This window comes from Phoca vitulina, unplaced genomic scaffold (assembly GCF_004348235.1).
Source record: "Phoca vitulina isolate PV1807 unplaced genomic scaffold, GSC_HSeal_1.0 scaffold52, whole genome shotgun sequence".
NCBI classification, from domain to species: Eukaryota; Metazoa; Chordata; class Mammalia; order Carnivora; family Phocidae; genus Phoca; species Phoca vitulina.
In genome coordinates this window covers 7,437,322-7,464,927 of record NW_022589755.1, presented here as the reverse complement: position 1 = coordinate 7,464,927, position 27,606 = coordinate 7,437,322, and the positions used below count along the sequence as shown (strand labels likewise).

The 27,606-nt window shown below is 51.5% G+C and overlaps 1 protein-coding gene across 4 annotated transcripts; it reads right to left on the bottom strand.

Annotated features, from left to right (window-relative positions):
- Nucleotides 1-2,610: 2,610 nt before the first annotated feature.
- CCDC114 (coiled-coil domain containing 114) lies at nt 2,611-27,606 on the bottom strand. 4 transcript variants are annotated; one of them, XM_032388847.1, is made up of 15 exons: nt 27,556-27,606; nt 26,583-26,675; nt 25,268-25,367; nt 24,917-25,106; nt 14,641-14,763; nt 14,179-14,292; nt 11,932-11,999; nt 9,432-9,619; nt 9,143-9,277; nt 8,392-8,474; nt 8,112-8,280; nt 5,791-5,954; nt 5,586-5,689; nt 5,230-5,308; nt 2,611-5,154 (listed from the first exon to the last, which is right to left on the bottom strand). In XM_032388847.1, the coding sequence occupies exons 2-15, from the start codon at nt 26,650-26,652 to the stop codon at nt 4,636-4,638; spliced, it is 2,106 nt and encodes a 701-aa protein (XP_032244738.1). In that variant the 5' UTR covers nt 26,653-26,675; nt 27,556-27,606; the 3' UTR covers nt 2,611-4,635. The 4 variants fall into 4 exon arrangements, with proteins under 4 accessions (XP_032244738.1, XP_032244737.1, XP_032244739.1 ...); XM_032388846.1 differs by lacking the exon at nt 27,556-27,606 and adding an exon at nt 27,030-27,163; XM_032388848.1 differs by lacking the exons at nt 24,917-25,106; nt 25,268-25,367.

The window sequence follows — 27,606 nt, the reverse complement described above, 5'->3', positions numbered from 1 at the left end:
TCATAAAATTAATTCAAAGGATCTGAGTTGATAAGATGTGAAGAAGACAACTTTTACAAGAATATTAATTTTGTCTGGTGCACCAGAGAGACTGGAAATTTCTAACTCCCTCCAACTTGCCCTGTTCCTTATTAATATTACTCAGAAGCAACTTCTACAGGGTTTTCCGGGATGCCAAAAACTATAATAATTGTGGTCATGTCCAGTGACTGTTCCCTCTGGAAGGTTTTCACCCCGATGGGTTGTCTTACTTGATCATTTACTGCCCTGCTGACTTCCTGCATGTAGCCTCTACAAATACAAGTAAGCTTTCTCATCAGATCAGAAGATCAATAGCCTTTTTCTCTTTTCCTCTTTTCCCATATGCATGATGGAAAATTAAATCCCATGACTCTGATGGATTGTTTTACAAATAAAACTAGTGAGCCCACGTGGAATTAAATGGTACCCGGACCACATACGACCGAACGTCGGGAATGCCGGAGCGTGGAAGGTGGCGACCCCTGCTGGCTGCCCAGACACTCACAGGCTCACCCCGAAGCTTGTTAATTCCAAACAGGAATTTTTTTTATATATATAGATTTTATTTATTTGACAGAGAGATTGAGAGCACAAGCAGGGGGGACGACAGGCCGAGAGAGAGGGAGAAGCAGACTCCCTGCTGAGCAAGGAGCCCGATGTGGGGCTCCATTCCAGGACCCTGGGATCATGACCTAAACCAAAGGCAGTCGTTTAACGACTGAGCCACCCAGGCGCCCCAGGAATTTTCTTTTAGTCTGAAAGGTACACCAAAATACTCTACAAAGGTTTGAATTAAGAGAGAACTTAATTTCTGTTATCCTAATTTTCTCATTTACTTTTTTTTTTTAAGAGTAGGCACCATGCCCAATGTGGGGCTTGAACTCACAACCCTGAGAGTAAGAGTGGTGTGCCTGGGGCACCTGGGTGGCTCAGTCGTTAAGCGTCTGCCTTCGGCTCAGGTCATGGTCCCAGGGTCCTGGGATCGAGCCCCACATCGGGCTCCCTGCTCAGCCAGAAGCCTGCTTCTCCCTCTCCCACTCCCCCTGCTTGTGTTCCCTCTCTCGCTGTGTCTCTCTGTCAAATAAATAAATAAAATCTAAAAAAAAAAAAAAAGAGTGGTGTGCTCTACCAAAGGAGACAACCAGGTGCCCCTCCTAGTCTTTTAAATTTTTATAAACGTTTGTTGATTCAAAAAGGAAGTAGTATCCTTCCTAGAGTCGTCTAGCAAACATACGCCCTTACTGCTCAAATGTGTGTGCTGTTGTTAGGAATTTCTTAGTAAATTTTGTACCTAAAATTCTGTACCAAGAAATCATCACTTGTACAATAAAAAAAAAAAAAAAATGATTGGTACCACCAGCCTGTCTTGCGGTGAAAATATGCATTTATATTTCTGTGGACTGATAGAACTTCACGGTAGAGAATACACAATTTGTCGTTCCAGATTACCCGTATTGGAAAGTGCACGTGCAAAAGTTAGGAAGTCCAATTAAAGTGTTTTGCTCCTATAAATGACCCTGTGATGGTGTGTGTGTGTGTGTGTGTGTGTGTGTGTGTGAGTGAGTGAGTGAGTGAGTAACCTACGTGATTGCAACATCACTGAGCACCCACAAGTTCAGGGATATCACACTGAAATATGCAGGTGGTAATTCATGCTTCCAGAGGCGAGGCCAAAGCCAACATTGATTGGCACATTTTGGACAATTACTGAAGCCGAGACCAAACTCTGATGCCCCCCAACATTACCCCCCAACTCCCCGCCCATGTGGAGGTCCTTTAGAGTTTCCATATAAAGCAGGAATCCACACCTTCTTTTCCAGCTCAGGACCCAGGTCCAAGATAACCCTCTGCAGCGAAAAGTTCCTTAAAACCTCTGTGATCTAGCAAAGGAGCAAAAATGGGGTTTTCCTGCATTAGCATATATTAATCCCCATCTTCAGATTTTTTTTTTTTTAGGGTCAAGCCACTGAGGTCAAGCGCTGTCCATTTAAGAGGACCTGGCTGGGGGGGCACCTGGGTGGCTCAGTCGTTAAGCGTCTGCCTTTGGCTCGGGTCATGATCCCAGGGTCCTGGGATTGAGCCCCGCATCGGGCTCCCTGCTCGGCGGGAAGCCTGCTTCTCCCTCTCCCACTCCCCCTGCTTGTGTCCCCTGTCCCGCTGTGTCTCTCTCTGTCAAATAAATAAAATCTTAAAAAAAAAAAAAAAAAAAGAGGACCTGGCTGGGGGAAAAAAAAAAAAAGGACCTGGCTGACCTCCCGGAGGTCAGAAGTCATGATATCCCACTAAAAAGTTCTAGAAGGCTTTGATCACAACTAGCTTATGCTCCTTGGGTTGGGGCCCAGAAGGTAAGACCAGCCAGTCCATTTGGGGTCCACAGTACCAACAAGAGTACATCCTGGTTTATCTTGAGACTATCCTCCTGCTATTTAAAGTGCCTTCTTGGGGCACCTGGGTGGCTCAGTTGGTTAAGCGTCTGCCTTCAGCTCAGGTCATGGTCCTGCGTTGGGCTCTCTGCTCAGCGGTGAGTCTGCTTCTCCCTCTCCCTCTGTGATATTTCTTGCTCTCTTTCAAATAAATAAAAATAAAATCTTAAAAATATATATATAAAGTGCCTTCTTTTTAGATCAGGATTTTGTACTGGTACCAAGGAGACTTTTTTTCTTTTTGTTGTTAAAGTTTTAAAATTGTTGAGGCATTAGCTTTGTTCATTGGAAACTGAGCCTTTTTGCTGTCAAAAATTTTAAGGCAACTTCCATTTTTAAAAAGTTTGGAACTGGGCAGGCACTACAAATCAAGGTTTTTGCTTTTTTCATTCTTTTTCCTGAAAAGCCAGTTGTTAAATAGGTAGCAATGGGGGGGGCCTCCCCAGATGATAGGGCCAGGTGAGGAGAGAGGAAGACTGGGTTATCTGAACAAGTGAGAAGCACTATGTCAATTTCCCTTCATGGACCATCATACACATGATCACAGATAGTTTTGAGCATTGTATTATGTGCCAGGTACTGTTTCTAAGGCTTCATGTGGACCAATTCATTTCTTTGCACAAAAAGTCTTTGAGGTGTGCACAATCATCCACCTATTTTAAGGAGAACAAGGCCCAGAGTATTACCTTTCTTGACTGGGAAGGTGGATGATGGAATATCTGTCTGGATTTGGTCAGATTAAATTTAGACAGGGCATTCAGCAGGACCCGAAAGAGTGACCCACGGTGTTCTAATCCCCCTCCCTCCCAAACCAGCCCACAGTGGGGAGGGGACAATCTGCTTTATCTCTGTGACCCCGGCGTTAGGGAGGTCCTCAAATATTCTTTTCCCTCTCTCCTTCCAGGCACATGGACAGACTGCACTTCCCACCATCCCACCCCTTTGAAGTTACGCATTGTTGAATGACCTGCTTGGGCCAACAGATGCCGAGTGGAAGTGACATGTTTCATATCCAGGCAGAAGCTGTAAGAGTCACTGCAGCTTCGCCACTTTCTCTCTCTTCCCAGTGCCGAAGAATTGCCAATGCTCCGGAGAGATGCTGTTCCCTCAGCCTGGGTCACAAGGATGATGTGGAGCAGAGCCCTGAGGTGACCCATAAAAGACCAGTAACACTGGCGAGTAATAAACCTTTGCTGCATGAGGCCACTGAGATCCTGGGCTTGTTTGTTACTGGAGCATAACCCAGCCTATCCTGACTGATACATCCTAGTTTTCAGTAGAGCCTGAAATGTGGTGGTCTTAAAAAAAAGAAAGAAATAGGGGCCCTCGGGTGGCTCAGTCGGTTGAGCATCTGACTCTTGGTTTCGGCTCAGGTCATGAGCTCATGCATCATGGGATCCATCCCAGCGTCGGTCTCCCTGCGCATCGGGGAGTCTGCTTGAAGATTCTCTGTCCATCCCCCCACTCACTCTCTCTTTCTCTGTCTCTCTAAATAAATGAATCTTAAATGAATGCATGCATGAATGAATGAAGGCATGCATGAATGAATGAATGAATGGGAATAGGGACAAGGTCATACATTTCCAGGCTGGAGGTAGAGGAAAGAGCCACATCTCAAGCTTGCTCGCACATACACACTTGTAACTAGGCTGGGGTCAAACTCAGGCTCTGACCTTTATTTCCTCTGGTCACAGCTCATGCTGACCCTGACATCATTGCTCCAATTCTCCCCCCGCTGCTCAGTACTGGGGGCTCCTGGGGAGGGTGAGGAAGGAGGAGCTACAGAGACAGGGACATGAGGTACAAGGAGAGCCTGGAAGACAGACGCAGGAGTGGGGATGAGAGGTGAGGAAGCGGAAACGGGAGGTGGTCGGGGGGGACAGCCGGAGGGGTTAGGGCAGAGCTGGGGGGAGAGATGCGAACCCAGTACAGAGACACGCTGAACGGGAAGCCAGGAGAACAGGAAATTGGGAGACAGGAAGGGAAAGGAGGGTTGGGAACAGAAAGGGACCAGGAAACAGAGCTGAGGACATGGCGAGGAGCGGGTGGAAACAGACGGGGACACGGTGCAGGGCAGGCGCAGGGCAGGCGCAAACGAATGTGGCGCAAGAGAGCCGGGGAGAGTCACGGGGAAACCTCGAGGCAGAAATGCCAAGGCGGCTAGCAAGGAGCCACGGGCAGGGTGGGCGCCCTAGTCTTTGCTGGTGGGGGAGGCCCTGTCAGTGCTGGAGGGGGGGCCAGGGCTCGAGACTTGGCCTCTGCTGGACCCGAGGCCTCCACTCGATTCTGACCCCATGCCTCTGCTCTCCGCACCTGCATGGCTTTCGTGGACGCCGCTGGACCCCACGTACCCAGTGGACCCCAGGTAGCTACTAGAGCTGGGGGTCCTGAAGGTCACACGGCCCCCCGTTGAGCCCCGGCTGGACAGCGGTGCTCCCATGGCGCTGGCGGAACCGAAGGTCACGTGGCCTGTGCTGGAGCCGGGGTCACCAAAGGTGACACGGCCGACATTGGAACCGGTGGCATGGCCTCCACTGGACACCAGGATGCCACTAGTCCTCTGGCTCAGGATGGACGCGGGGATGATACTGGGGTTCTTGGCGATCACTGAGGGTGAGCCGGAGGTGACCCTCTGGGTACTGGAGAAGCTGGGGACGCTCGGGGTGCTATCGACCTTCTTCATGGCCTCAGCCAGCTCCCGAGCCTCCAGCTGTGGGGGGAGGCGAGTTAGGTTCCAGGAAAGGGCTGAGGTCCTGCCCCGAACCCGGCAGGTTCCCATCCTCACCAGCTTTGTCACTTGGCTCCGGAGCTCTTCCTCGCTCATTGGAGCGTCATCTTTGGCCTCAAAGCCTGGGGTGTCCTCCCTAAAGTGGGGGGAAAGCAGGAAGGGAGGACACTCGTAGCCACAAAAGGCCGATGGCCCCTCATTGCTATACCCAGAGACCGTTAGCCATGCTCTGGCCAGCCTGGGTGCCCTTTGCCTTTCTGGTCTCCCTGGGGCCAGTTCAGTTCTCTGGAGCCCCGACTCCTCCTGGTCCCTCCCAAAGTACCCACTCCCCCAAAACCCTCCATCCCATTCATTGTCCCTCTGCCCCCATGGAATCGCCTTCCCCTGCTCCTCCCTCCTGCCCTGTGCCTCACTGGTTCTCAGGGAGCTGAGGCGGGGCCATCCTCTTTGGAAGATCCTCAGGGCTCTGGCCCAGAACCAGGAGGGCAGTGTTAACCCAGCTCGGGGAGGTGGAGTTCTAGAGGGTGGATAAACCAGTGGTCAGCTCATCCCCAAGGCCCCGGTTTCCAAGATTCGGGCTCCCTGTCCCCGCCCCCCCAGAGCCCCCTGCATCTCCACCTGAAAATCTAGGTAGGCCTGCACGGACAGGAGCTCGACCAGCCGCTTCTCGATGAGGCCCAGGAAGAGGCCAATGTCCCGGTCTCGCATGTGGGTCTTGACCCCCAGGAGGTCCTTGATGATGGTGTTGTCACACTGGGCCCTGCTGAAGAGCTGCTGGATGTCTGAGGTTGGGGGGGGACAGGCTGTCACAGACTCAGCTCCCGCTGGGAGGCCCGCCCTCTCCTGCCCGCGAGTCTCCACTCGCTGCCCCCTCAGCCAGCCAGGCAGCAGGAAAGCGTGGCTGTGGGCCTGGCCACGGGGCTCGGAACCACAGAAGGCAGAGTGAGGGAGGACAACGGGAAAGCTGATAAAGGCACCACCAACTTTCAAGGCCTTCTTCACGCAGCTCCGTCAGAAACACCTGACTTCCATCCCACCCAGTGACCCCACACTGCCCCATCACCCCCCTCCCACCCAGAGAAGCACTCACGCGGGTGCTGAATGGGAGAGGTCGGAGGACAGCCATGCACCACCAAGGCTGCCTTCTTCGTTTTTTTTTAATATTGGCCCCCACTTGCACCTGACTGAATTAGCCGTGGCCCTCGGCTGGCCCCCCCGCCACTGTCATGACCCACCCTCGGCTCTCACAGTTGGCCCGTGGGTGGCCCGCTTGTATCTGGTTATTGTTTCAGGGGAACTGGCTATTGTTAGTGACATTAGAAGGCACCCGTGACCTTGACACAAATCTGCAGCCCATGGCACTGCGTCTCCACCGCTTGTCCCTGAGCTGCCTCCACCTGAGCTCCCGACTCCTATATGGTTTCCTCCTGGGGTCTCTCCCTGAACATCCCCCCACAGGGCTCAACTGAGCTCAGGGTCATCCCCAAACCCACTCCTTCTCCCACGTACCCCCGCCAGGCCAGACCCTGTGTGTGCGACCCCCTCCAATCCCCCCCACTGCCCATCCGTCCGATACCTCTGGGTCCGGTCCCCTCCTCTCCATCATCCTCTCTTCCTCCAACCTCCCCCCTCCCAGCCCCATCCACGGCCTGTCCTGCTCACAGCCCTCCCATGGCTCCCCAGTGCTCTAGCCTGGCACCTCTTCACAATCTGCCGCCTTCCCCCTCCCAATCACACCCTTGCACCCCTTCTCCACACAAAAAGCCTACATTCCTACAAGTATCTCCAGGCCTTGACCCCACCTGCTAGGAGTACCCTCTACCTCCAACTTTTCCGTTAAATACTCATCCTTCAAAATCAGCCTCAAGCATCACCGCTTCCAGGAAGCCTGCAGCCCCCCAGCATTGAGGTTTCAGCAAGCGGCAGGTGCAGGGGCTCAGGGCGCCTGCACTCAGGAGGGCCCCGCCTTGGGCTTGGTGCTCTGCTGTCCTGTCTTGTTTAACAAAGGGCCCTACTTTTCCATTTTGTACTGGGCCCAGCCAATTCCGGCAGAGCTGAGGCTCCCACGGTGCCTGAGGGTCCTCCGTGCTAGGCCCTGGGATGGTTGTGAGTACCCAGGGTCTCTGCTGGTCTCCTCCCACCCCTGCCCTCGGGGCACTCCTCACTTAACACCAGGCATGGTGCAGCGGTCATGGTCATGGTCATGGTCATGGGGTCATGGTCATGGTCAGGACAGAAAAGGAGGATCTTCCTGGACCTGAGCTCCTACTGTGTGTGACCACGAGGTGGCTCCTCGGCTCGCTCACCAGCACCACGGCCACCTTCTTAGCTTCCCGTCAGTGAGCCCATCCGATTCTCACGACAACCCACCAAGTACGCACTGCCATCCCGTTGCCAGGGGGGCTCAGGCCCAGGAAACCACACACCAAGGTTCCCAAATGATGGACCTGGCTTCAAACCCAGGGCAGCCTGACTCCTGAGCACTCTACACTGGAAGGATGGCAGGAAGGATGGCAGGATGGATGGCAGGATGGATGGCAGGAAGGATGGCAGGGTGGATGGCAGGAAGGATGGCAGGATGGATGGCAGGGTGGATGGCAGGGTGGATGGCAGGAAGGATGGCAGGATGGATGGCAGGATGGATGGCAGGAAGGATGGCAGGAAGGATGGCAGGATGGATGGCAGGATGGATGGCAGGAAGGATGGCAGGATGGATGGCAGGAAGGATGGCAGGAAGGATGGCAGGATGGATGGCAGGAAGGACGGCAGGATGGATGGCAGGAAGGATGACAGGATGGATGGCAGGAAGGATACGGGATGGACAGACAAGCCAGGGCACAAAGACGCTGTGGAATGTCTGCCCGTGGCCGGCCCCGGGCTGGGCCCTCCGGGTGGCTCACCGCATCCTCCCACATGAAAAAGCTGGGCCAGGCGCTCACCCGCCTTGAGCTTCTCCAGCTGCCCCCGAAGGTCCTGGAAGCTGGCCTCGACCCGGACGGCCTCGGCGTGCACCTCGTCCGCTCGCTGCTGCAAGTCCCTCCGCCGCTGCTCTTGCTGCGCGCGCACGTCATCCTCGCTGGTGCGCGTGCTCGCCAAGGCCTCCTGCATCTGCAGGGCGGGGCAGGCGCCCATTGCCGGGGGCAGCTCGGGGAGGGGGGCGGCCGCACGCAGAGGAGATGGGGGAGGGGGGAGCGGAGCGGGGAGGGGGGCCTCACGCGCCTCCTTGATCTCCTCCTGCAGATGCTCCAGCTCCGAGTTCTGCTCGTTGATGAAGGTGAACTCGGCGAAGTTGCGCTCCTCCACTGGAGAGAGGCGGGAGAGGCGGGTCCGGAGAGCCGGGGACAGACGGACACACGGGACAGGGAAAGACAGATGTCGAGAAAGACAACACAGACACAAGCCCGCAGAGGCAAAGAGAGACGGAGAGGGAGAGGCACAGAAAGCCAGGGGGGACACAGAGGAAGAGAGAAGAGAGGGCGAGAAAACAGCAGAGGTAGGGAGAGAGCCCAGGACCCGGGAGAGGACAGCAACAAGTACCCGGAGGGAGAGACACAGAGGTTGAGGGTAGATGTGGAGAGAGACCGGGAGGCCCGTAATGGGGGGGGGGGGGGGGGCAGGGAGACAGACACACCCAGAAACAAACGGACATAAAGACACACTGAGGGGACTGAGAGATGCAGGCCAGAGGGAGACACACACACACAGAAGGAAGGGCTCGGAAGGCCCGAGACGGGGAGGGAGAGAGACTGGGGACAGGGCAAGAGGGGCAGAGGCTGGGCGGCCGAAGAGGGGCGAGGAGGGCGCGCCTGACGCCGCGAGTCTCCAGCGCAGGTGCCGGAGTCCCCAGGGCCCCCCAGGAGGCCCTCGGTTACCGGGACGGAGCTCAGCCTGCGCCTGATTGGGGGGGGGGTGCGGGGGTCCCGCGCCTGGGCCTCGTCCCTGCGCCCCGCCGGCGCGGCCCCGTACTCACTCTCCAGGTACTTCTCCACCAGCATGTCCGGGTCGCGTTCCCCGGTCAGCTGGGACAGTTTGTTCATGGCGTCCTCACAGCGCATCACCAGCTTCTCCTGGGAAGTCTTCCGGAGGCCCTCGGCCACCTCGCGGGCTGGGGGAGGAGGGGGGGCGCTGAGGTCGGCGTCCGCGGCGGCCGGGGGCGCAGCAGGAGCTGGGTGGGCTGAGCGAAGGCCGCGCGCGCCCCGCCCGCTCCGCCCCGGGAGACCCCGAGCCCCGCGGGCCTGGCGGCCTGGCCCCGGCCTCACCGCGTTTCTCGCGCTTCTCGACGACCGCGGGGTCGGGCAGCCGATCGTTGTTCTTGAGCTTGAGGAAGCGGTGCAGCTGCTCCAGGTGCGCGACCTGCCGCTGCAGGGTCTGCACCTCCGAGTCGTTCTGGGCCGCCTCCTTCTCCGCCCTCTCCCGCAGCAAGCCTATCTTGCTCTTTGCCTCCTCCCTGGGGTGGGGTGGGGGTGGGTAAGTGAGCCCAGGGGTCAGGGAGACTGGGGGATCGGGGTCAGCCTGGGGTCCCAGGGCGGGGGCAGAATGAGGTTGCAGTTTCCCCGAGGTCACAAAAGGCAGAAAACTTTCTGGGTTCCTAGAGGTGAGCCAGGTTGCGGGGGGGGGGGGGGGGGAAAGGGGGGCCGGGGGGGTGTGCTGGGCCATGGAAGGGACTGATGGGGCATTGCTGCAGGGCACGCACAGGGGCATCCGGGAGGCCTGGGCATGACCGCGTGAGCCATGGAACAGGAGGCGGGATGGTGAGGAGGGTACAGCCAGAGATTATACTCAGGCCCGGAAGGGGTAGACCCAGGTGCTAAGGTAATGGTGCTGGAGTTTGGGGGTCGTGTGGTTGGAAATATAAGAGGCTTGAACCCTTCAGGGCCTCATGTTGGACAGACGGATGACATCACCAGCACTGACGTGCACACCCTTTTGAGGTATCGCGGACGCTCTAGAAGCCTCCGTCCCTGAGCCCCTTCGGGCCTGCCCGTCGGAAAATGCGGCTTTTAAGCTTTTGAACACAGCGCGGCTCACTGTAAATTCCGAGGGTCCCAAACCTACTTCCCAGGTCACAGGGTCAAAGGTCAGAGGGTCATTATATCAGGAGACTAGCAGGCCAGTGTCCTCAGGTCCCTGCCCATGGACCATTCTAGTTCCCACCTTCACACCTTTGCCTCCACCCAGAGCACCAGCTTCTTGCTCTGTTCAGATTCCTTTAAGACCTATGCACATCAGTCCTCCTAGGTGGGAAGCCTCCTCTGGTGCCCACAAGCCCCAGTGACACCTCCAGGTGCTGGTGGCTGCCCTTCAGGGATTAGGACTCACAGCTCTTTCTGTGCCTTGGGCTCCATGCCAACCGGGAGGCAGGGAAGAGGGGCCCCGACTTGCTGAGAGCCAGGCCCTGCCGTTATGATGGTCATGTCACAGTGGAGGAAACAGACTCAGAGAGGGGACGCGACCTGCCCCGGGTCATCCAACAAGGAGGCGCTGGAGACCCTCGCTGGTCTGACCGGGAGTGTCGGCGGGCTAGCTGCCCAGGGCCTTCTAGCTGAGACCACCCTGTCCTTGTACCCAGCTGCACCGCCCACCGCCATCGGCAGAGGCTCCCACCACATGTGGCACTTGGCAGAAGAGAGGAGCCGGGCCACTCGTATTCTCTCTCTCAGAAACCGAATTGAGAAGGGCTAAGAATGGAAGAGCAGGGAGCTGCAGCTAGAAGGACGTGCGGAGAGAAGCCACAGAAAGTCATGTTCTGAAGGTCAAGTTCCCTGGAAGCCATGCGTGAGCAGAAGCCGTGAGATGCAGTAGGGGCTCTGAAGGGGTCGTGGCGGACCAAAGGCGAGAAACTGCAGAGTCAGCCCCAAGAAGGAAGGAAATACTGATCTGGGCTACAACATGGGTGAACCCCAAAACTGCTACATTCAGCGAAGGAAGCCAGACACCAAGTCACTCGCTGTCATGAGATGCCTGGAACAGGGAAGTCGGTAGACACAGGAAGGAAACCAGTGGTTTCCAGAGAACTGGGGAAGACAGAGTGACAGCATATTGGGTACCGGCTTCCTTTTGGGGTGAGGGGACCGCTTTGGACCCAGAAGCCAGTGTCCTAAATGCCACTGAACTGTACATTTCAACATGGTAAATTTTGTTATGTGTGTCTTAGCAAAGAAAGAAAGAAGGAAGAAAGGAAGAAAGGAAGAAAGAAAGAAAGAAAGAAGAAGAAGAAGAAGAGGGGAAGGAAGGAAGGAAGGGAGGGAGGGAGGGAGGGAGGGAGGGAGGGAGGAAGGAAGGAAGGAAGGAAGGAGAAAAGAAAGCCAGCCCCAGGGACAGAGATGGGCCAATACGCACAATAGCCTGGGCTTCTGGATTCCACACACATGACTCCGTCTGAAGGTGGCCCAATAGGATCTCTGTCCCTTTCAGCCAATACTGATAAGTAACAATCTAATTACCCTCAGGCCCCGATGCTTCCCCAGCCCCTGGCCCCTGCCACCTGAGGGGCCGCATGCACCATCTTGATTCATTCTCTCCACAACCCATGTGCTATGTGCTGTTAACAGACTGGGGCCAAAGAGGTTAATCCATACACTCAACGAGTGGGGCCTTGCCCGAGGAACTGGGAAGTCAGTGGAGGAGGGAAAGGGGCACCCCATAAAAAAAAATAATTGGTTATGAGAGTCTATTTCTAGAGTTCTGACCCCTCCCGCCAAAGCCTTAGGGCAAGGTGCATACTGCCTGAGCTCAGTGCGGCCCCAGGAGGGTCCCTACCTGACAGTGTAGGCGGCTGCCGAGGAGACCATTAGGGAGCTGACCATGTGTCGCAGAAGCTCGATTTCCTGTGGGAGAACAAAACCAATGTCCTTCCTACAGCTCCTCACTGTAGGGCTTTCCCTTAGGCCCGGCAGCTCCCCTACAAGAACGGGGACTCCTGCACCATCCAGATGTGTGGACCTTCCTCATTAGTGGCCGCGGGGGAAAGGGATCTTAAAGGGGTACCGAGTACAGGGAATGCCAAACTGATGAGCTGGAACGCCAGCTTAGAGGGCTTATTCCGGCGGAACCCTCAGCCCAGAACATTCTGAAGAGCACCGACCTAACTTTGTGGTCTTGTTCAGCAACTTGCCTGAATTTCATAATGGTGACCACACGAACCTGTTTTCCAGTTCCAAAGAAATGTCTTTGCAGTATTATGGGTAAAAAGGGCTCTTTTCGGGAGAAAGAAGGGAGGAAATTACATATATATTTACACACAAATATAACGTGTATATATTTATATCCAATATACATATATGCACACATATAAAGTGTGTTACACATACAGTCATTCATATACATATGTATATGAACACACACGCGCACACACACACAGGGAATGAACTGGAAGAGATGGAGAGGAAATGGTGTTTCTCTGGAATACCTTTTGGAGTAGTTTTGGTTTGGGAACTCCTCTTTAAGGTTTACATATGCAGGGGACGCCTGGATGGCTCAGTCGGTGAAGAGTCTGGCTTCTGGCTCACGCCATGATCCCGGGGTCCTGGGATCGAGTCCAGGGTCCTGGGATCGAGCCCCTGAGTCGGGGGGGGGGGTCCCTGCTCAGCGGGGAGCCTGCTTCTCCCTCTGCCTCTGCCCCTCCCCCCATTCGTGCTCTCTCTCTCTCACTCTCAAATAAATAATCTTAAAAAAAAAAAAACCAACAACCAAGGGCACATCAAAAGCTCACAGAAGCCAGCTTGAAGGGCTCCCACTAGCTCCCACTAACTTGTCTCCCTTCTCTGGGACAAGTTGAACATCATAATGAATGATGATGGCCATGGAGCAAAGTGAGAATCCACGAATGCTTACTGATAACACACAAGTACACAGGGAAGAATGAGAAGCTCTTCCTTAAGTAAAACGCTCTCTTACAACGTTCCTCTCGTAGGAGGAACGAGAGAGGTAGATAAAAGATCACCATTCAGCAGCCGTTATGACGGTAATCATCATCCGGGCAAGAACCGTTAATGGATGCCCAAACAACCGAGTGGAAATGTGCCAGGGAACAGGATATTTACGTGGTCTCCGAGGAGCTCCACTTACTTCTCACAAAGGGAAAACACTGGAGACACATGGCTGACCAAGGGACCAACATCAACATCACCAGTTAAGGGACCAACTTCCATCCTGTACCTCCTACCTAATGCACACCCAGGACACAACATCACCTCTGAGATATTCCACCCAAAATGCGCAGCACGAATCTCATCGTGAAGAAAGATCAGACAGACCCATGTTGAGGGGCTTTTGTACAACATGACTGGCTTCCAAAATGCCAAAGTCATGACGACAAAGCAGGGCTGAGGGATGGTTCCAAAAACAGAGCCTTGGAGAACCACATGCAGTGTGGGACCCTGGCTGGGAGCCTGGAGCAGGAAAATCAAATTAGCTATAAAGGACGTCATTGGGACCATTGGAGAACTTTAGACAAGGACTATTTAGAATTGTAATAACATTGAAATTCCTGACTTGGATAACTGCCCTGTGTTTCTGCAAGAAAATGGTCTTAAACTTAGGACATACACACTGAAGTTCTTAGGGACATAATGTCTGCCGTGTGCTCTCAAATAGTTCAGCAATCATAACAATAACTTATTTTCAGTAAAAATAATAATTAGAGAGTGTGTGTGTGCAAATATGGCAAATGATCAATCTTGGTGAAGGCTAGAGTTCTTTGTACTATTCTCTCAGGGAAGGGAAGGTGGAGGAGAAAGGAAGGGTCCTCACGGGACAGCAAAGGTTACAGAGATACCCACAGAATATAAGTGGTTTTGCTGGCTCATTGATTGCCCTGGCTGATGATATTCAAAATGACATCTCTGGCTTCTGCAAGTCTGAACGAGGCTGCTTTCTTTGTTAGAGGCATCTGACTCTGGCTGATTCCGTACTTGAGGCCACAGTGTTGGGGTTGGTGGGGTAACTCTTGAATCCTCTCCTCTACCCCAGCTGGGCCAAGGGGTCCTGGGTTTTAGGGCCACTGACCTTCTGCAGCTTGTGGTCCACGTTCAGGTAGCGGTTCCTCTCAATGCGCAGGAGATCCAGTTCCTCCCTCAGCGCCGCATTCCGCACCAGCTGGATGTCAAAGCGACACGTGACCTGGCGGGGGGTGAGGGGTGTACAAAAGTCCGTCTGAGGCCTGGCCTGCCTCCCTCTTCCACACTCAGCCAAGGAGTGGACACTTGTCAGAGGTGGAGCCCGTTCCCAATTTGGGGACCCTGAGAGCATTGCCCAACCACCCTAAGGACCCAGGCATCAGTCTCCTTTCCTTGGGAACCCTCCATCCATCCAGGATCGGGTCTCCTGATCCTTCCCTGGGAGCGCAGTGTTTCAGGCCTGCCTCCCTCCAGGAATCTGGTCCATCGTTTCTGGAACTTGACCCCGTGATCAGTTTTCCCCCAATGCCCAGAGATCAGGTCTGGAAAGAGCCAAGAGGATGATTCTCACCCTGTCCAACTGGTCTTCTAGGATCTTGATCCTTTGCCGGATCTTGACTTTCTGATCCAGGATGAGTCCTGGGGCCCTGACATCCTTACTACAGGCAAAGATCCGGGTCTCCCACTCCTGGATCTGGATGAAAGAGGAAGATAACCTATTTGTTGGCTGAATGTGGGAGAGACTGAGGCACCAAGAGAGGGTGAGTGACTGAGCGTAGCTGCCATCCGCCATCCTTGTGGCCCCAGCCATCTGTTCTAATGATGCCCTTCTTCTTCTGCCTCTTCTGCTAACAATGCCCAACCCTCCATGTGGTTCTGGCTTCCAAACACAACAAGGCACCTTGCCAGCCACATGACCCAGGTCCCGACAATCACGGTGATTGTCCTAGGGATGGACCGGTTGACCGACCCAAGCTGAGCCAGCCTGAATCCCTTCCCGGTATTTTGGGGGAAATGCATGAGCTGGATGGATGGGACTCCGGGACTTGTGCTGTCATAGTCCCCAGCACACGGGGTTCCTGGGAGGATGAGGCCAGTAGACAAAGTGGAGACAAGAGACTGAGAGATGGTGAGAATGAGCTCGGGCGCCATTAGAATCCCTGTGTCTTGTTATGCGTGAAACCACTGCCAACCCGTCCTCATTTCTGTGTTCATCTTTATTTGGGGCATGCCGTCTCTCCAAATAAATTGGAAGCTCCACAAGGGCAGATTTTTGTCTTTTTTGACAAACACCTACAGAGTAGGTTCTCAATAAAACATGCAGATCAAATGAATACATGCATTGCTTAAGACTGTGTTTCCCGGGGCGCCTGTGTGGCTCAGTTGGTTAAGTGCCCTACTCTTGATCTCAGCTCAAGTCTTGATCTCAGGGTTGTGAGTTCAAGCCCCATGTTGGGCTGGGTGTGGCGCCAACTTAAAAAAAAAAAATCTGTGTTTCCCAATTTGTGTGCTGTTATGGGTTGGATTATGTCCTGTCCACCCCCCACACCCCTGTCACTGCAAATTCTTATGTTTAAGTGCTAATCCCCAGTACCTCAGAATGTGGCCTTATCTGGAGACAGGGTCTTTACAGAGATAACCAAGTTAAGATGAGGTCATTAGGGTGGACTCTGCTCCAATATGACCAGTGTCCTTACGCAAAGGGCAGATTTGGACACAGACGGGCATACAGGGAGAACGCCACCCTGCCAGCACTTTTGTCTTGGACTCCCAGCCTCCAAAGCTGTGGGACAATAAATTCCTGTCATTTCAGCCACCCAAAGTTTGTGGTACTTAGTTACAGCATCCCCTAGAAAACTAATATGCACCCGGGCACCCCAGAGCATCGCTGCAAACTCAAAGGGAGCACCACGGGGATATTAAGTCTTGAGGGAGAAAAGTCGAGGTGGATCAGACACTGCGTGAGCTACCAACTCAAGGCAGTTCACAGGTTCAACACAAGGCGGCGCCATGTTCCTTTCAATGAGTCACATCTTTGTGAAACCGCGTTTTTAGCCATTGCCGTGATACAAAACCAAACATCCAAAAATGCTACCAGTGGGGGAAACTGCCAAAGGGTACAAAGAATCTCTCTGTATTACTTTTTCCAATTGCATGTGAAGCTACAATTATCCCAGTAAAATTTTCAATTAAAAAAGAAGAAAGAAAGAAAAGCAAGTACTGCACAGAAATCAGCATGGAGTCAGAGTGGTAAGTCCAATCTGACTCCAAGACCGAAAGGCACAAACATCCCACAGGTAAGTAACTGTAGTTTTGGAGAATGAAATACAGGTTTGTTTTTTTTTTCCTATTTATATATATATATATATATTTTTTTTTTTTTTTTTTTTTTCTTCCCCCAAATGGTCTCTAGGTTGTTAGGATGAAAACACTGGTTTATTTCAAGTAGATCCGTTGGCAGAACAAGACTGGACCCCGGAACAGCTCTTGAAAGCTAGCTGATTGTTCCATTTTCAGGAATTATATGAGTTAAATTGTTGGTAGCTTGGAATTAACCACTGTATTCGTTTTTCTCTTTCTGCAAAACAAACTACCCCAAACTTGGTGGCTTAAAACAATACCCATCTATGATCTCGAAGTTTCCATGGGTCAGGAGTCCAGCACAGCTCAGCTGGATCCTCTGCATGGGGTCTCCCAGAGCTGCAGGGCTGCGGTCTCATCTTGGACTCATCGCGTGGTCCCCTGCCAGGTGGCCCTTTCCGTGGCATGGCAGCTTGTATCTTCACGGCCAGCCAGAGAGCACCTCTCTTCAGTCTACTAGGGGCCAGTCTAACAGAGCACACCTAATGAAGGGAGTGACATCCCTTCACGTGTGCTGCATTTTGTGGGCCAGAAGCAAGTCACAGGTTCTGCCCCCACTGAAGGGGTGGGTAGTACACGGGGTCACCTTGGGATATGTTCACTACAGCCAAGACGAGAGTATAGGTTTCCCCATTATCTGAAAGTAGAGCATTCCTATGAGACCCTTCATAAGCCAAACAGGCATAAAGTGAAGAAGGAATTACCATTAATTCATATGGAAAAAATGTATAGCATTCCTAGCCCAAAAATAACCTCTCTTAGGCTTTTCTGATACCTTAGGACACACCTTGCTGACACATGCACAAAATAAACCGAGATAAAGCACAGATGCTCACAGACAGGGCAAAACTCTAGCAGCTGGATGCTAGACATGCTGAGTGTGGTCCCCAGGAAGGTGGTTGGGGTGGGGCGGGGGGCAGGGGACACCCTCACTGCATTCCTTCTGGAAGCTCCAGGGGAGAATTCATTCCATTGAAATGAATTCCAATTTCTAGAAGCTGGATTCCTTGATTTATGTATTCCTTAGCTCATGGCCACTTCAACCTCTGCTCCTCTTCTTCACATCTTCCCTATCATCACATCATCTTCTCTGATTCTGACACTCCTAGCTCTCCCTTATAAGGACCATTGTGATGATATTGGGCCCACCGGAACAATCCAAGGTAACCTCCCCATCTCAAAATCTTTAATCACATTGGCAGAGTCTCTTTTGCCATGTAAAGTAACATACTCAAGGGTTCCCGAGATTACAGCGTGGACATCTTCGTGGGGGTGGGGGGACCATCATTCTGTCTACCATACTTCCTCAAGTGAAATTCATTTTTTTTTTTTTTTTACTTAATAGTTTTATCACCCATGTATGTACCCCTAAGCAAAAGTTTACTTTGGCCTGATTTTGAATTTTATGTAAATGAAATCATGTTACCTGTATGTTTTATGTCTTGCTTCCTTCCTTGTGGCTGTGTGTAATTGTGTTGCATTCATTTTTCATCACTGTATACTACTTCATGATATAAATACACCACAATTTATTTATTCATTCAAATACTGATGGACATTTGGGTTTCTTCCAGTTTGGAGCTGGCTAATGTGACTAATGCTTCTTTCAACATTCCTTTACAAGAATCCTGGTTCCGGGGCATGTGCTCAGAAGTGTACTTGCTGGGCGGGAGGAAGAGTTAACAATAGATCTAAACCTGTTTTCTATTAGAAGGTGACTTTGGCTTACTCTCTTCCAACAGGGTGTTTCCATGGAAACATACTGGGTTAAGGTAAATATGGAATGCCAGCTCCGTTCCCAGGCAACAGTGTTTATTATAAAAATGACCCCTGATTGGTGAACTACATTGGACTAGAAGGACTGAGAGTGGGCTCATGGATCTCTAGGGCCTACGTGACCAGCACTAAACAGAAACTTTGTTTCTCTGTGGGGTTTTCTTTTTTTTTTTTTTAATAAAGATTTTATTTATTTATTTGACAGAGAGAGAGAGAGAGCACAAGCAGCGGGAGTGGCAGGCAAAGGCAGAGGGAGAAGCAGGCTCCCCGCTGAGCAGGTAGCCAGATGCGGGACTCGATCCCAGGACCCTGGGATCATGACCTGAGCCGAAGGCAGTCGCTTAACCAACTGAGCCACCCAGGCGCCCGGGTATTCTTTTTTTAAGTTGTCTTCACACCCAACGAGGGGCTTGAACTCACGACCCTGAGATCAAGACCTGAGATCAACAGCCGGATGCTCAACTGACTGAGCCACCCAGGCGCCCCTGTGGGGTATTTCTTATAATTGAGTATGCTCCTGCTGGGGGCTTCGACTTAGACCCTATCCTCATGAGCTGTTGGAGAAGTGGCTCCTCTTGTATATGAAGCCTCCCTATTCCAGAGTGGGCAACACCCAGCCGCTCACGCGGTATCTCCCAACTGGAGGTGCTGAGCAGCAGTCCCTGGATGCTCAGGGAGGGTGTGTTTGCTGCTGCTATGCCAAGAGGCTGTTGTTTCCTGCCCTCCATCATCCTACAAAGTGACCGTGGTACCAAGTTATATAGCCTATTGCATCCTGTGAGCATGAATGTCAGGTGGAACCCAAGACTGCTTCTGATGACCATGCCAAGTGGGGGTGACCCCAAATCACAGGGTATGTCTATCTGTAAATTTAATTGATAATGGGGGAAAAAAAAACTTTTCCGAATACATGTGACAATTTATACCCTCAACGGTAGTTCATTAGGAGTTCCCACTTGCTCCTTCTCTCCCCAACACTTGGTATTTGGGGACACTAATTTTTGAACATTTGGTGAGTGTTTAATGGACTCTCATTGTGATTTTCATTTGCCCCTCTCTGATTACTAATGAGTGATGAGTAATTCCGACGTTAATTGGACATCTGAATTTCTTATTTTGTGATGTGTCAGCTCAAATCCTTTGACTATTTTTTAAAATTGGGCAGGCACCTGGGTGGCTCAGTCGGTTAAGCGTCTGCCTTCAGCTCAGGTCATGATCCCAGGGGCCTGGGGTCGACTCCCACATCAAGCTCCCTGCTCCACAGGAAATCTGCTTCTCCCTCTGCCCCTCCCCCCCACTCATTCTCTCTCTTTCTCTCTCAAATAAATAAATAAAATATTTCATTTTTTATTTTTTTAAATAAAATCTTTTAAAAAAATAAGTAAATAAATACAATCGGGCTGACTCTTCAATAATTTCTAGGAGTTCCTTCTATGTTCTTGCTACTAGTCCTTTGTCAGCTACATGTGTTGCAAATAATTTTCCATTCCATGACTTTGCACACTCTTTTAACAGAATATTAACCTTAAAGTCCTGGGAAGCGAATCTTTTCCTTTAGAAGTAGAGATTTCTATAACTTATTTAAGAAATCCTTCCCCACCTTCACACATTTAGATCTCTGGTCCATCCAGAATTAGTTTTGGGGGTACAAGGTGAGGTAAGGGTCTGGTTTCATCTTACAATATGAATATCCAATTTTCACAGCGCCACTATTAGAGTCCTCTTTTTCCATTTCTTTTTTTTTTTTTTTAAGATTTTATTTGACAGAGAGAAACACAGCGAGAGAGGGAACACAAGCAGAGGGAGTGGGAGAGGGAGAAGCAGGCTTCCCGCTGAGCAGGGAGTCCGATGCGGGGCTCGATCCCAGGACCCCGGGACCATGACCTGAGCTGAAGGCAGACGCTTAACGACTGAGCCACCCAGGCGCCCCCTCTTTTTCCATTTCTTGAAGTCATACGTCAAGTGTCCACATGTGCATTGGTCTCTTTCAGGGCTCTCTCTTCTGTCCCATTGATCCATTTGATTAGCTCTGCATCAATTACAAGAATTTTATAATAAATCTTGATAAATGATAAAGCAAATCCTTTCACACTGTTCTTCTTTTAAGTCAGTCTAAGTCATCTTGTCCATTGCACTTCCATATAAACCTTAGAATCTGCTTGTCAATTCCATCCATTCAAAAAAAAGAAAAACTTTCAGTACTTTGGTTGGGATTACATTGAATCTATAAATCAATTTGGAGATCTGACTTTTTATGACACTAACTCTTCCAATCTATGGATAGATCTCTACATTTATTAAGCTCTTCTTTACTATCCCTCAATAAAAGATTACAATTTACTCCATAGAGGTCCTGCACACTTTTGTTAGATTTCTTCGTAGGTACTTCTTTTTGGCTATTATAAATGTGTATTTTCTTCTTTTATTTAATAATAGTTATTGCTAATACAGGGCAATATCATTAACTTTGCATATTAATTCTGTATCCAGCCACATTGTTAAAATACCTATTAATTACAATAAGTTGGTGTTAGATTCTTCTGGATCTTCCATGTCCACAAATACATCATCTACAAACAATGACAATTTCATTTCTTCCTCTCCAATGTTTACATTATTTTTTTTTTTTCCTTTTCCTGGCCATATGGCACCAGATAGAACCTCTAGTACAATGTTAAATACAAAGTGGTGCTAGCTGACATCCTTATATTGTTACTGATCTCGAAGATAATCTTTTCCATGTTTTGTTATCAAATATGATATTTTCTGTCGATGGCTTATAGTTGCCCTTTGCCAGATTCAGGAAATTTCCTTTTATTCCTGGTTTCTTAAGAGTTTTTAGCATGAATGGATGCTGAATGTTATCAAATACTTTTTTATTTCTACATAGACCGGTGCTATAAACAGGTACAAGTCCAAGGACCGTCTGTCATCAGTCTTTGATGTGATAGGCTCAGAAAATGAGAGTAAGCATTTAAGCAAGCATCAGAAATGGTGTTTTGGGGTGCTGCTGAATGTATGTGTCAAGTCACATAAAGCACAAGCCTTATAAAAGTAGCAGTCAGGGGGCACCTGGGTGGCTCAGTCGTTAAGCGTCTGCCTTCGGCTCAGGTCATGATCCCAGGGTCCTGGGATCGAGCCCTGTATTGGGCTCCCCTGCTCTGTGGGAAGCCTGCTTCTCCCTCTCCCACTCCCCCTGCTTGCATTCCCTCTCTTGCTGTGTCTCTCTCTGTCAAATAAATAAATAAAATCTTTAAAAAAATAAAAGTAGCAGTCAGTAGTAGATTGGAAATTTTAAAAGTTGGTCCATTAACACATATAGTTTGTGAAAAACTACGTCAAGTTTACCTTTTTTTTTTTTTGCCAGAAAATGTCTATTCTCTCTCATTCATGGACGATATTTTTATTGGGTATAAATTTAAAGATTTTATTTATTTATTTGAGAGTGAGAGAGAGCAAGAGAAAGGACAAGCAGGGGGAAGGGCAGAGGGAGAGGGAGAAGCAGGCTCCCCGCTGAGCAGGGAGCCCGACATGGAGCTCCAGCCCAGGACCCTGAGATCATGACCTGAGCTGAAGGTAGATGCTCTACTGACTGAGCCACCCAGGTGCCCCTGGGTATAAGATTCTAAGTTGACAGTTTTCCCTCTTAGAACAGTGAAGTTATAATCTATCTTCTGATTTCCAGTATTTCTTTTAAAAAATCAGCTGTCAGTTTAATTATGGCTCCTTTGGAAGTAATATCTTATTTTCTGGCTACTTTTATATTCTGAAATTTCTCTATCTTCTATATAAGTGGATTTTTTTTTTTATTCATCCTGTTTTGGACTCTAAGGCATCTTTGAATCTGTGGATTTGTTCTTTCATTGGTTCTGGAAAATTCTTAGATATTATCTTATTACACATTATCTCTGTCCCATTCTCTCCCTGTTCTTCTGAAACTTTTTAAAAATTTTTTATTAAAAAACAAAAGATTTGGGGCGCCTGGGTGGCTCAATCATTAAGCGTCTGCCTTCGGCTCAGGTCATGATCCCAGGGTCCTGGGATCTAGCCCCACATCAGGTTCCCTGCTCGGCGGGAAGCCTGCTTCTCCCTTTCCCTTTGCCCCTGTGTTCCCTCTCTCGCTGTCTCTCTCTCTGTCAAATAAATAAATAAAATCTTAAAAAAAAAAAAAAAGAAAGATTTGATTTTTTTAAGCAATCTCTACACACCCAACGTGGCGCTCAAACCCACAACCCGAGATCGAGTCACACACTCCACCGACTGAGCCAGTCAGGTGCCCCATCTTCTGAAACTCTTATTAGACATATATTTAACTCCACTGTATCTGCAATGTCTCTCTCTTTTTTTAAAGATTTTATTTATTTATTTGTCAGAGAGAGAGGCAGGCAGAGCAGGGAGCCTGATGCGGGGCTCGATCCCAGGACCCCAAGATCATGACTGAGCTGAAGGCAGACGCTTAACCAACTGAGCCACCCTATCATCCCTCTGCAATGTCTCTTAACCACCCTCCCATATTTCTATCTTTTTGTCTCTCTGTGGTGGATTCTAGATGATTTATTCTGAATAAATTCTTTCTTCAGCTTTGATTTGGCTTATTATCTGTCTCTCCAGTAGAATGTAAACTACATTACAGCAGGGTCCTTGTCTGTTTGGCTCACTGCCGCGTCCTCAACACCCAGAACAGGGCCCGGCACTTAGGGGGCACTCCAGTAAATATTTGTTTGATGAATGAATGCCACCAGATAACTACATCTTATCTTGACCTTACAGGGAACTTCACAGAGCTGTACTCTAGAGAGCCTATCCCCCATCGGATCTACAGTTCTCCATAATCAAGGTTGTTAGGGCAAAGCAAATCACGGAGTCAAGATAATAAAATCATCCTGTTTGGGCCTGACTCTGATGAGTTTCCGTGAGAGACTGAGGAAAACTAATTCAAGCAGTCAACACCCAGGAAGCCACTGCACTATCATGAAATAGCCAAAAGGGTGGTGTGTGTGAATCAGAATTCAGCTTCCAAAAGGCAGCTCGGGGGCTACTGAGAGCTGAACAAACAAACTGATTGAAAGTCAAATGTAAGGAAACTATGTGATAGGGGAGCCTGGGTGGCGCAGTTGGTTAAGCGACCGACTCTTGGTTTCAGTTCAGGTCCTGATCTCGGGGTCTTGAGATCGAGCCCCGCGTCAGGCTCCCCACTCAGTGCGGAGTCTGCTTAAGTTTCTCTCTCCCCCTCCCTCTGCCAGACCCCCTCCCGACACTCTTTCTCTCTCTCTAAAAAATAAATAAATCTTTAAAAAAAAACACAACTATGTGGTAGATAGAATAATGCCCACCCCCCTAACTCCCGCTGATATGTCCACATCCTAATCCCTGAAACTTGTGAATATATGACCTGAATAGCAAAAAAGGACCTTGCAAATGTGATGAAGTTAAGGATTTTGAGATGGGGAGACTCTCCTGAACTACGTGGGTGGGCCCAGTGCAATCACCAAGGTCCTTACGAGTGAAAGAAGGGGGCAGGAGGATCCGAATCAGAGAAGGAAGAGGTGGGAGCGATACACATGAGACTCAGCTGCCCACTGTTGGCCTTGCAGACAAGGAAAGGAGCCATGAACCAAGCAATGCAGGCAACTTCTAGAAGCTGGAGAAGTCAGAAAACAGATTTTCCTCTGAAGCCTTCGGAAGGAATGCAGCCCTGCTAACACCCTGACTTTAGCCCAGTGAAACCAATTTTGGGCTTCCGTCCTCTGCCACTGTAAGATAATTCATTTGTATTATTTTTCTTAAGATTTATTTATTTGAGAGAAAGCATGCGCACATGAGCGAGCGGGGGGAGAGGCAGAGGGAGAGGGAGAGAGAAAAGATCTCAAGCAGGCTCCGTGCTGAGCGCAGAGCCTGACCCACGGCTCGATCTCCTCGATCTTACAACCCTGAGATCATGACCTGAGCCGAAATCAAGAATCGGATGCTTAACCGACTGAGCCACCCAGGCGCCCCTAGTTTGTATTATATTTTAAGCCACCAAGTTTGTGGTAATTTGTTACAGCAAAAATAGGAAAGTGATACAGATCACCAAGATAAGTAACCTTCAAAGTCCTATTTGTGATCCAACAGTGTGCCAGAAATCCTTTGGTCTAGGCAAGCAACTTTTTAAAATGAAGACTAGAATAGAAAATCGCAGAATGAATCCCACCTAGAAAAAATCAGTATTACCTGGTGAAACTTTTCTTTGAGATGTATGTGTGTGTTTATATCCACATGTGTATGAACTGCCTCGGGAGGTCATGGTCACAAAAACCTGAAAGAACACTGACCTACAAAAGTCACATTGTTGCCAAGGTCAAGGCATTGGAAACCTATGTAGACTCCGCTGCATTACCAACATCCTCTTTTTGCCGATGAAGAAACTAGGGCCCAGAGAGGTAAAGACTTGCCCTCGGTCACACAGCTCTGATCGGCGGGGCCAGGATTCTAATGCAGGCTTTGCTGACTCCAGGAGGTGAACCTTTCCCCTTTAACCACATCAGCCCCCTTTTGGGATGTGTGGGACAGTGCTAAGCAAGAAACACCCATATTCCCTCTAGAGCCTGAACATAACTCTCCGAGGATGCTTTCCATAAGCCCATTTTTCAGACGAGGAAGCTAAGGCTCAAAGCAGTTCCGATACCTGCCCCTAAGTGGGATCCACAGAGTCTGGTCTCAGAACCCACCTGCTTGTCCAGGGCTCTGGTCTGCTCCCGTAGCTCCTTGACCTCGGCCTGTACCTGGAGCCGGCACTTGAGCAGCTGGCCCATGTTCTCCAGCCTCTCACTGTCCCGCAGCCGCTTGACCTGGCTCTGGGCGACGTTGATCTGCACCTTAAGTTTATCTCGCAACCCCTCCAGGCGCTGGATCTCCTCACTGCCCAGGCAGGGAGGGGGAAAGCAAGCCAGCAAGCGGCAGAGCTCAGAATCACTAAAGGCCAGACTCGGGGCCAGCCCTCCCCCCTTGGAGCCAGGAGCCGGACCCCCAGCCCCCCGAAGAGCCCCCTCCCCAGCTCCGGGACCAAGTAGTGGGCTCACAGTTGCTTGTTGATGCGCTGGTGGACTTCCTTGCTGTAAGCCCGCCTCTCCCCCTCCATCACTTTGCATTGCCGCTGTAGTCTGCTCAGCTCCCAATCCACTGAAGGCAGGACCAGCCAAGGGGCTCAGGAGGAACCCAGTAGGCCCCAGCCCCTTCCTCTCCAGGACCTAGGAATTCTGGCTCCCTCAGGGTCCCACAAACCGCAGCTGAAGTGCAGACGCAGTCCCCGCCAGTCCTCCGGCTCTGTATCTTGGCTCCTATACCCCTTCCAATTCCTGTACCCCAAGCTGACCTCAGGATTTTTCCCATCACTCCTGCCCCAGGTTTGGGCACACACTTTCCCACTAGAGGGCGCTCCTGGCAGGCCTCCTGCTCCTCAGGGACCTGCCACATACGATCTGGAACTTGGGAAAGGTGAGGATAGGTGCCAAGAACTGGGAACAGCATTCCAACTCCCTCCCCTACTTCAGCCCCCATCACCCAGCAGTCCTCGGTCCCATCCTCCTTCCTCACTCTCAGCTCATCCTCTAGTCTCAGGCTTCCTTCTGTCCTGCCTGGACCATCACCCCAGCTTCCTCCCCAGCCTCTCGGCCTTTCCTTACAGCCTCAGCGGGTCTTTCTACACCGGAGCTGACCCTGCCCCTCCCCTGCTCACAGGCCTCCCTTGGAGCTCCAGGGCCCCCAGGACAATGTCCCAGCTCCTCAGCCTGGTGTTCAAGGCCCCCAACGATCTGACCCTACCCACCTCTCGAGTCTGGTCCACTAGCTCCCCGCCCCCCACGGCCCAGTGGCTCTCAACCAGAGATTCTGCCCCGCACAAAGAGTTGGCAATGTCTGGAGGCATTTTTGATTGTCACGATGTGGGGATGGGGCAGGGGAAGGTGCTCATGGCATGTAATGGCTAGAGGTCAGGGATGCTGCTAAGCATCCTACAATGCCCAGGACAGCCCCCATGACTAAGCATGATCTGACCCCAAGTGCCAACAGTGTGGAGGCTGAGAAACCCAATTCTAGCCACATGCTGTTCTCTCTGCTGAAACACTCGTCCTTGCCTGCTCCCACTGGGAATTCCTGGGAGGAGTTCCAAGCCCCTCTCAAACTACTCCTCCTGCAGGAAGTCTTCCCAGACTGCCCCACTCCCCAGACTTGGCCTATCTCTCTGCCCTGCTCCACCTCCATTCCCATGCATGTGCGTTCCTCGCTAGAGGGCTCTCCTGGAAGGTCTCCCTGTCCTCAGTGTGCTGCAGCACAGTACCCGGAACTTGGGGAACTGAGGAAAAGAATGAGTGAAAAAAGCAAGACTGTATGAATTACCCATTCCTTCCAGGAAGGCCTCGCTTCCATCCTCCGAGCGGGTGCTCCCTGCAGAGTGTCCCAACGGCATCTTGGCCAAAGCGGGAGGGGCTCCTGTAGGGGTGACACAGGACCGCTTTAGACAGCAAGCAGGAGAGGGCCGGAAGGAAGGTGGGGATGAACCGCGAGGGACTAGGAATTGGAAGGTGACCCCAGAATCAGCTCTGGCCTCTCTTTGAGTCTCAAGTCCTCCAATGGGTTGGAGGGGGACACCTCTCAGGCCTCTCTCCACACCCCTCCTGACCTCCCACCTCTCATATTTTCTGTCTTGTGTTTCCACTCTGAGTCACGCGCGCGGGGACAGGCCCCCTAGGCTCTCAGTATTTCGGAGGCGTGGCTGTTTGTGGAGGGAGACACGGAGGAGGGGAAAACCCTGGCCGGCTGTGGGGAGCGAGGCCCGGTCCCTACCTGCTGGAGGTGACCTGTCCCAGGTCCTCCAAGCTCACTGTTGTGGCCTGGTTACTGGGGAGATAAAGGGCCAATGAGGCCTGAGGACAGCGGCCGGGGTGGGACCGAGGCCTCCAGCAGGCGCCGTGGGAGGGGAGGCTGGGGAGGAGGGGCCGGGGCAGCCCGAAGACCAGAGGAAACCTCGGCGGCTGGGTACAGACGGATTGGGGGGCCCGGAGCCCTGCGAGGGGCGGGGCTGGGAGAGCTTGCGGGGGCGGAGCTGTGAGCCTTGCGAGGGGCGGGGTGGGAGGGGCCTGTGAGAAGAGGGACTGGGTGTGCCTGGGGGGGGGGGGCGGGCAGGGCCACGAGGGGCGGGGCTTCAGCGCTTGAGAGGGCCGTGAGACCTGTAAGGAGCACGGTACCTCTGGAAGGAGGGGCTGCGGGGACTAGAGAGGGACCCGGCACCAGTATCCGTAAAGGGCGGGGCTGCGGGCCTTGCGGGCGGTGGGGCAATGGGGGGGGCTGTCGAGGGGAGGGGCACGGGTACCTGCAAACGCCGGAGCATCACGGACCTGCGAGGGGCGTGGATAGAAGGCCA

Bases quoted from the DNA above. Each gene is read 5' to 3' on its own strand.
- CCDC114 (XM_032388847.1), bottom strand. From the start codon at position 26,652: ATGCCGTTGGGACACTCTGCAGGGAGCACCCGCTCGGAGGATGGAAGC. The intron at 8,281-8,391 runs GCGCGTGAGGCC...CCCGCCCTGCAG, and splicing joins TGCAGGAGGAGATCAAGGAG to ATGCAGGAGGCCTTGGCGAG. The intron at 5,309-5,585 runs GTGAGGCACAGG...CCCCCACTTTAG, and splicing joins CCTCAGCTCCCTGAGAACCA to GGAGGACACCCCAGGCTTTG.